This window comes from Plectropomus leopardus, chromosome 17 (genome assembly GCF_026936395.1).
Source record: "Plectropomus leopardus strain MGB_pleo_1.0 chromosome 17, ASM2693639v1, whole genome shotgun sequence".
In the NCBI taxonomy this organism is placed as follows: Eukaryota; Metazoa; Chordata; class Actinopteri; order Perciformes; family Serranidae; genus Plectropomus; species Plectropomus leopardus.
In genome coordinates this window covers 33,762,580-33,772,579 of record NC_142192.1, presented here as the reverse complement: position 1 = coordinate 33,772,579, position 10,000 = coordinate 33,762,580, and the positions used below count along the sequence as shown (strand labels likewise).

General features: G+C 41.5%; 1 protein-coding gene across 2 annotated transcripts in view; it reads right to left on the bottom strand.

Moving 5' to 3' along the window:
* LOC121965516 (semaphorin-6D-like) overlaps positions 1-10,000 on the bottom strand; it is a 218,225-nt gene that overhangs the window by 96,491 nt on the left and 111,734 nt on the right. For both annotated transcript variants that reach the window (XM_088090593.1, XM_088090594.1), the window contains 4 exons: positions 9,170-9,325; positions 8,455-8,628; positions 8,230-8,370; positions 5,638-5,715 (listed from right to left, as the gene is read on the bottom strand). In XM_088090593.1, coding sequence (XP_087946719.1) covers positions 5,638-5,715; positions 8,230-8,370; positions 8,455-8,628; positions 9,170-9,325 — 549 coding nt within the window. The remainder of the gene's footprint in view (positions 1-5,637; positions 5,716-8,229; positions 8,371-8,454; positions 8,629-9,169; positions 9,326-10,000) is intronic.

The window sequence follows — 10,000 nt, the reverse complement described above, 5'->3', positions numbered from 1 at the left end:
CGCTCACACACACACACACACACACACACACACACACACACACACACACACACACACACACACACACACACACACACACACACACACACACACAGACACACACACACAGACACACACACACACACACACACACAGACACACACACACACACACACACACACACACACACACACACAGACACACACACACACACACACACACACACACAGACACACACACACACACACACACACACACACACACACACACACACACACACACACACACAGACACACACACACACACACACACACACACACACACACACACACACACACACACAGACACACACACACACACACACACACACAGACACACACACACACACACACACACACACACACACACAGACACACAGACACACACACACACACACACACACACACACACAGACACACACACACACACACACACACACACACACACACACACACACACACACACACACACACACACACACAGACACACACACACACACACACACACTGACTGCTCGACTCGATGATGGTAATTAAAGCCAACGATGTCAGCTGATGAGCTCCGTGTGACCCGCAGACGTTAGTGGGTCACTTTTACTGTCAGTATGGAAAAAAAACTCCTGTAAAAACTGAAAACAGGCAGACGAGGCCGCTGACGTCACGTCTCCGCTGAAGTTGTCTTCTCTGAAATCTTTGTCCTCTTTTCCTCCTCACGCCATCGCTCCGCCCCCACTGTGACATCATCACAAACTACGACTCATTTATGCATCTATTTTTATTTCTCAGGACCAGCATTTTTTTTTTTGTGTCCGTAAATCCCAGAAACATCCTAAAATCACTGAAATGTCCAAAATCCTACAAACGTCCTAAAGTCCTAGAAATCCCCCAAAATCCTTGAAACATTGAAAAATCCTAGAAACCTCCTAAAATCCCCCGAAAAGTCACAGAATCCTAGAAACGTCCAACAGTCCTACAACGTGCCAAAATCCTATAAACACCTTAAAATCCTAGAACTGTCCTAAAACTTGACAAATGTCCTCAAATCCTAAAAGGGTCCTAGATTTTAGAAATGCTCCAGAACTTTAGAAATGTCCTAAAATCTTAGAAACACCCTCAAGTCCTAGAAAAATCCTAAAATCCCAACATGCTGAAATCCCAGAAATGTCCTAAAGTCCTACAACACGCGGAAACCACCAAAGTGACTCAAATCAGTGTATAAATGGACGTCCACACTCTGGACGTCTCCGTCCATCTGTCCGTCTCGTCTGACTTCCCGTAACTGACACAGACGTCTGCATTTCATCTTCTTCCTCTCTCCTTTCCACCTCTTGCATCACGTCTTCTCCTCCCCTCTTTCTTTCCCTCCTCGTCTCTTTTCATCTCCGCCGGCTCGTCCTGTCCGTCCCTGCAGCGTCTCCTCGCCGCAGCTGCAGCTGTGAGTCTTGTTTTGTGAGGGATGAGATTTGAGTGTTTCCTGTGTGTCGTTTTTCTGAAATTACGTGAAAACTTAAAACATTTTGACTCCTTTTTTCTTCAAAAACAAAAACAATGGACCAGAAGAGGACGTCCCCGCTCCTCCTCAATCAGCTCCGTCATTTCACGAGACACTCACATCTCAGGACGCCGCCACCGTGACGTCAGCACAAGCACACGGTGATTTGACGCTGCACGTGGTTACGTTTAGGCAACGAAAGCAAACGTTAACCAACGCCGGGACGTCAATGAACGCACGTGCTGCCACGGATGGTTCGGATCCGAGGAGGGAGGGAGAAAAAAAACATGCAGACGAGAAGAGAACACCCAACTTCCGCATGAAAGTCCGGGTTTGTTGGATCCTCCCGTAACTCCTTCGTGCGCCTTAAATTACCGTTACAGGCAGCATTTCAGCAAAGCCATTTCTGGCGTATCCTGCAGCCATGACAGGTTCTGTATCAACGGAGGACTTTTTGCACGGATTACTGGGGCCGATATTTGGCATTTTGCAGATTATCTGCACGGGCGTTTTATTTCAATGATTGCTGATAAAGTTAATTAAGTAAAAAGTGCAAGAAAAGTGTCAGCATGGGAGGAACTTTAACTTTGTAAAATCTCAGGGACTTCTTGTTATTTAAGCGTTTTTTCTTGAAATTTTTACTGAACTTCATATTTAAAAAATGTTGGGAACTTGCTGTATATGATGAACATTTCACTTTTAATTAAAAATAAATTAAATTAAATATTTAAATTTAAAGGTTTTTTAGCCGTTTTTAATGTTATACTATGGTGACATTAAAAACTAAAACTTTTTCACATTATTTCATTTTTTTGCTGTTTTTCGCCATGCTATGAGTTTTTATTTATTCATTTTTTATTGAATTTTTACTGAACTTTATGAAAAATAGTTGCAGGGAACTTTCTGTATATGTTGTTGAAAATTTCAGTTTTTATTTAACATTTGCTAAAAGCATTTTCACAAAGTTAGTGTTCACGTTTGTTTTATTTTAAAGTCTAAATATTGACAGAAAGATTTTCATTTTCATTGTAAATCCAAACTGGTTCCAAATATCAGTTATCGGTCCCATCAACGACTAATCATCGGTATCTGTATCGAGCCTGAAAAACACAGTATTGGTCGACTCATACGTAACAGTCTGAATGTAACTATTTAGTTTCCACAGTGTATTTTAGACTTATTGTAGGAGCTGAGCTGCAAATTCACTGATTACACTCAAATACACAATCTGGACTACATTTAGGACACATGCATCAACACACACACAGTTATCTCAACAGGAAGAAGAAAAGAGACTAAAATGAGACAGTCATTAAAGGGTTAAACTGTGATTTGTCATTAAAAAAACAGTCAAACGTTCAGAGCTGCATCACAAAACAAACAGCAATCAGACAGAATCGCGACGTCGTGGATCTGATGTTTGACTTTGTTTTCTCTGATGCACAAAAAACCTCATCTTGTATGTAAATTCGCTGCATTTAGGAGGAACGTTGAAAGAGTTAACGCTTCGTAGTTAACGGACCGAAACCTGCAGAGAGACTTTTAGTCCGACTCTAAATTCAGCACACGAGAGCCGCAGCCTGAAGCTCAAATCCCCTGAGTTTCTGAGCTCGACTCCATCAATATGCCGAGACAAGATGAGATTTTAGCTGCTCTCTCTCTCTCACACACACACACACACACACACACACTCACACACACACTCACACACTCTCACTGCAGCGCCACCTTCCAATCAATAACTCCAAAGTGTCAGGTAGCTCCGCAGCACTTCATGACAATCGATCAGTGGCTGATCCGGCCGTTCCTCCGCTCCGCGGCCCCTCAGACAAAATAAATCGAAGCGATATTATTTTCATATTTGTCTCTCGGGGGAGGAGTTGTTTTAACGCTCACAGCCTCCTCATCTGTAAATATCATCAGTTTACACTCCGGCAGCTCCGCAGACACATTTTTCTGTCCGACACTGCAGCGGAGACGCCACACAGCAGGGCCGTCTCTACGATCGGAGGTCCTCTGCAGGGGGGCTCTGCAGGGGGGGGGCGTCTTTTCGATAAACAAACACTATTTTAAAAATCTAATTCACTCTGGCACCTTTTTTGCCCTAAAAAAACATTTTTGTTAACTTTAATAGTGAACAGTGACGTTAACAATCTGAGCAGCTGTGAGTTTTAAAAACAGTCAGTGTTTCTGTTAAATGTGGAGGAATAAAACTATTATTGTGGATGTTTAGATTCAGGACCTTCTTCTATTATTAAGGACTGTTTGTAATATTCCTGAAAACATGTCCTCCTGAGGGACTGGAAGCCATGTTTTCTTTTAAAAAATATTTTCTACCTTTTCGAAGTAGTTTTTTGTTTAAACCTTTTTAATCTTTTTTTTGTTTGTAAAAGTTTTTTTTTTCTTTAAACATTTTTGGTGATTTTTTTTCAAATGTTTCAGGTTCTTTTAAATAAAACTAAAAAAAAAATTGCATTTTTTTCCTTTTAAACGTTTGGTTTGTTAAAAAAATGACAATATTTTTTCTTTTAATTTTTTTTCTTTTTGTCTCAGTCTTAGTACATTCGTGTAGGTTTTGTGCGGTTGCATCACAGACGTTATTGAAAGTCTTCGCTCAGAGTTTGTCCTCACGCTCTGCTGATCAGACGTCACAGAGACGAGCAGCAGGACAACCTCGTGTCCAATGCGTCTTCACAGAGTCTGTTTGCTGCTGCGGCGTCTGGCGCCGAATCGAAGCGCGTCGCCTGCAGCGACACTGCGGAGACGCCGCGGAGACGGCGGCTGTGTGATCAGCGATCGGGAAGCAGACGAGCAGGAACGAGACGATCGCCAACGCCTCCGATGTTCGACCTGCAGCGCGTTAACACCGGGTCACTTCCTGTTGGCTTTAACATATCACTTTCAATATCAGTCCAATTATTTAGAGAGCGGCGAAGGACGACATGACTCATTTCCTCTGAGTGTTGATGACTCAGCAGTTTCTGCGTGATGTGTTTCCTGCAGACTGAAGTCAGCAGCTTCAGATCAGAAACAACAGTCAGCGTTTCTGAAACTGATTCTTTCTCACTTCAAACGATTTTTCTCTTCATCCACAGTCAGAGTGAGACGACACAACAGCGCTTTAACGTCGAGGCGCGGCGCAACAACGATAAAAATAATAATAATTATGATGATGATGATGATGATGATGATAATAATAATAATAATAATAATGACAATAATAATAATAACGATAATAATAATAATAATAATAATAATAATAATAATAATGATAATAATAATAATAATAATAATAACGATAATAATAATAATGGTAATAATGATAATAATAATAATAATGATAATAATGCTAATAATAATAACAACGATAATAATAACAATAATAATAATGATAATAATAATAATATAACAACAACAATAATAATAACGACATTTTTTGTGACCTAGTTTTAAATACATAATTCTAAATATAATTTCTTGACATTTTTCCCTATTATTTCATAATTTTCTGATGACCTTCTGTCTTTTTATGCCTGTTTTCGTGTCATTTTCTTGGCACTTTTTTCACACGGCCTTTTCTTTCATCTTTTCGAATCATACCACTGTGAAATGTGGTATTTGCCGTCTGTATGATATGAAACGCTGAAATCACGGACAAAGCTGATACTTTATGTTGGTACATTGTTTTAAAGGACGTGGCGGCTGTGATGGTGTGAGTGTTTCGGGTTTTTTCGTCATCAGCGTGTCAGAAAAGGTGTAAAAATGAACTTTGAGTCTAATAAAGAGATTTAAAGCGACAAACTCAAAGTGTTCAACAAACTTTTACAGCTGCAGATTTACAGCAGCGGAGCGCTGCCGTCGTCCCCGCCGACACCCATCTGAACATTTGTTCCCATTATGTTCCCTCATTCATCCGCTCGCTTCGAGCTGCCGGGCCCAACGGCGCCCAGGATTTACATCGCCCAGATATACGAGCCGCCGTCCGCCGCGGCAGATATACGAGCGCAGCCGTCACCGCTTTATTAACTGTCCGATTGATGGCGGCCGAGAGAAGAAAGGGAGCAAAAAAAGGAGAGAGAGAGAGAGAGAGAGAGAGAGAGAGAGAGCAAAACAGGAAGTGACACGTACTTGAAACCTGGCGCCATGTTGGCACAACTCCCGGTCCGCAGCCAGATGCAGTATGGGTCACGAGAGGCCAGGCACGCTCTGCAGAGACGAGAGACGAGAGACGAGAGACAAGAGACGAGAGAGATGGTTAGTGCGATTATGGCTGCAAAACATCGGGAAAACATGCAACAATACTGTGACGTGACGTGACGTGACGTGACGTGACGTGACGTGACGTGACGTGACGTGACGTGACGTGACGTGACGTGACGTGACGTGACGTGACGTGACGTCAAAGAACAGCTGCGTCTGCTCACAAGAATTTAGGAAACATTTCTGTTAAGTTTTGTTGACCTGACATCATATTGGCCTGAAGGTCATGTTGCCTTTAAAATCATATAATATATCTGTATTTATGGCGTTTCTGTCCAAACATTTCACACAAAAATCTATATAAACTGATTTTTGGGGTTTTTGTGAATCACTGCTGAACAATCATGAGGGAAAAACATTCACACTGAAGATTTCAGCAGATTTGCACCTGCAGCTCTTCAGCAGCTTGCTGTAAAAATGTGGGAACATCTCATCCATTTCATTTTGCAACACCCAAAAATCTACTACTTTTTAAAAAATGTATATATATATATATATTTTGAGAACGAGTTCATCATTTTAAAAATTTGGGATTTTTTACAGAACTGAGTCGATTTTTTTAGCGAGTGAATCTTTTTATTCTTTTTTGAGAATTTCTTTTTAAGAAAAAAGGATTTTTTTAGGGAACTGAGTTAATTAAGAACTAAGAATTAAGAACCAATTAAGACCTTAACTAACTGAGTTAGTTAGGAAAGTGAGGATCATTTTCGGAAAGTGATAGTTAAAGTAAAAAAGAAACTTCCGTCCTGAATGGTGTGGCTGTCAAGTCATTTGTTCAGAGAGGAAGTCACAGCTCATGTACGCCGAGTCAAGTCCGAGTCCTCAAGTCTGACTCGAGTCCGTGTTTCAGGCCGACGGCTGACGGTGAAAAAACGAAGAGCAGCTGAACGTCTTTTTCTCCACGATGGAGCTGAAGCTGGTGAACGCTGCAAACAGCTGCAGAGAGCCGGCGTTCATTCATCCTCCGCACTAATTAAAATGACTCTGATTAGTCTGAGTGTGTGTGTGTGTTTGTGTGTGTGAGTGTGTGTGTGTGTGTGTGTGTGAGTGTGTGTGTGTGTGTTTGTGTGTGTGTGTGTGTGTGTGAGTGTGTGTGTGTGTGTGTGTGTGTGTGTGTGTGTGTGTGTGTGTGTGTGTGTGTGTGTGTGTGTGTGTGAGTGTGTGTGTGTGTGTGTGTGTGTGTGTGTGTGTGTGTGTGTGTGTGTGTGTGTGTGTGTGTGTGTGTGTCAGTGATGAATGTGCTCTAATTTGGGCTGTGAGCTCTGTTCAGCATAATGGCGTCTACAAATGAGGCTTTTTTTTCTCGTATTTAACCGTTGAGACTCGGAATCCCCGTCTCCCCTGGCAACCACAACGTTTCTGCAACACGATGTCTCCAAATTAAGCCCCGTATATTCACGTTTTTAAAAACATTCCCACATTCAGAGGTTTGGATGTTTTCCAGAATTAACTGAATCTCTCTAATTTCTGTTTTCTGGAAAAGTCGAGAGCACTTTATTTTAATATAACGAGGATTATTAACCGAGGAGGTTAATCTGGTTTTAACATTAAACTAACATTACCGCCTCAGAGCTGTATTCTTTCACGCACCGTCTGTAAAAACATGGCAGCACAGAATGTGAATTTATGTGAAAGTTTGTCATAATTACTGTATGAATTCATGTGTCACAGAGACCTCGATGTTTGACCTTCAACCACCAAATTTGTTCATTAGGTGGACGTTTGTGTCAAATTTGAGGATGCTACTTCAAGGCCTTCTTGAGATATTGCATTTACAAAATGAGATGGACCGAAGGCCACAGTGACCTTGACGTTTGAGAACCAAAATCTAATCACGTCATTGTGAAGTCCAAGTGAACGTTTGTGCCAAATTTGAAGAAATTCTCCTATGGCCTTCTTGAGGTTTGGTGTTTACAAGAACAAGATGGTTGCAAGGTCACAGTAACCTTTTAAAACCAAAATCTAATCAGTTCATTCTTGAATCAAAGTGGATGTTTGTGCCAGATTTATAGAAATTCCCTCAAGGAGAGATATTTCATTTCTTAAGATATTTCTTGGGATATTACATTCACAAGAAAGAGGAAAAAGAGGTCACAGTGACCTTTGACTACCAAAATCTAATCAGTTAATCGTTAAGTCCTTGTGGACGTTTGTGCCAAATCTGAAGAAACAACCTCAGAGATGTTGTGTTCTCAAGAGTAAGACAGATGAGGTCACAGTGTCGTTTGACCACCAAAATCTAATCGTTCATCATGACTCAAAGTGGATGTTTGTGCCAAATCTGAACAAATTCACTCGAACTGTGCTTGAGAGATCCTGTTCAAGAGAATGGGAGGGGGGGGCACAATTCACTGTGATCTTGACGTTTGAGAACCAAAATCTAATCACGTCATTGTGAAGTCCAAGTGGACGTTTGTGCCAAATTTGAAGAAATTCCCTGTAAGCGGTCGTGTTTCTTACTTTTTACAGGCTCCGTGTTGCGTGCAGCGGCTCAGCGGCACTCTGATGACGCAGCTGGTGAAGGCGACAAACAAAGCATGATGGTCCTTATCCAGCTCCAGACCCAGAACCCTGCGGTCCTCCTGACCCTGGACGTTACACCTGCACACACACACAGCGTGTTACAGTCACACGAATGCGGACGTCAGACAGTTTAAGGGGACATTTTGAGTCCTCGTGTCTTACTTGGACGGGCTGTAGACGTCAATGTCCTCCAGCAGTTTGGACCCGAAGCTGTCGTTGGGATGCGTGCTGGCCAAAACCTTCAGCACTCTGCCGTCGTCTGAGCCCAAAAACATCACCGTGCGGTCCTTGTAGGGGCCCGCCGACACGTCCACCACGATCTGAGTCAGTTTGGACCTGAGAGACACAAAAAACGCTTTCTTTAAAACTCACCAAGAGAATTTGGCTGAACGTGTCAAAGACCGCAGAGATAAAAGTAAATCCTGCCACCTCTTTATGACTCAAATTAACCCCGACAGTAAACCTGTTCAATCTTCCGAAAATTTGTAGACAGAAGGACGCCGTGTGCCGTCATCTGAGACCAAAGACTATTTTTTATTTTTAGCATTTTTGGATTGATTGTCTAATAAAGTTTGTATCAGCGATCAGTGATGCTCAGTAAATCTGTGAACCTGACTGTCCTCAGGACAACCTGAGCTGTAAGAATATTTGTGCTGCAGCGACGGGACAATAAAGACAAAAGACAGACAGATTTTTACTGAAAAAACAGACAGATTTACTTTCTGAAAAAAATGGACTCACTAGAGCCCTTACTCTTGAAAAATTGGACTCACTTTCCATAATTGTCCCGTGTGACGGGCAGCTGAGGACGGCGTTCACACGCTCACAGCGGCGGATATTTAAGTTTTTAACTCTGTAATCTGTGTGTGTGTGTCACCTGCTGGACGTCCTGGTGAAGCAGGGACGGTCGTTGACGGAGGGGACAGCTTCGTCCATCAGAGGATACGATTTGATAAACGTCAGCGTCTCGTCGGGGAACTGAACCGAGGACTTGTAGTCTGCAGCCGGACCGTCTCCGGCACACGTCCCGGGCCTGGAGGACAAAACAACAACACGTCTTTTTAAGTGTGTTCCGCTGCGACAGCGTTTAACCCTTTCACGCCTGGATGGACAGTTTTCTCACGCTGCATTCACACGACTTTCACACGTATGTCAACCTCTGAAAACCAGAGAAAATTGGTTTGATTTCTTTCAAAAAACATAGTGAGCAAGAAATGTCCTGCAGAGTATAAATAAAATAAATGAATAGAGTAAAAGGTGACGAGAAATTATCTGGATCGGATTATAATATATGAAAAAAAAACATTCATAATTTCATCTTTTCAAAATGATGTTACAAAAAAAAACCCTAAAATATTTTAGTGCTTGTTAGACGTCATTTTCTTGTTTTTTATTGTTTGCTTTTGACTTTTACTTTTTTCTTTCTTTTTCTAACAATTATTTTTATCTATTTTTATTTTAACATAACTAATTCTTTGCAATTTTTTGGGCCATTTCTTATTAAATTGTTTGCCGCCTTCCCATTTAAAAAAAAATCAATATTTATTTAAATATTGAAACAGCTACTGAAGCTGAGATTGTTTTGTTGTTTGTTACTAAAATCAAGAATAATGGTCAATCAGCAAAACATCTTTAACCCTTCATTTGTTGTTTAACCCTTTGAAACCTGGAGCAACATCACTTTTCACAAGTATTTCAACCTTTGACC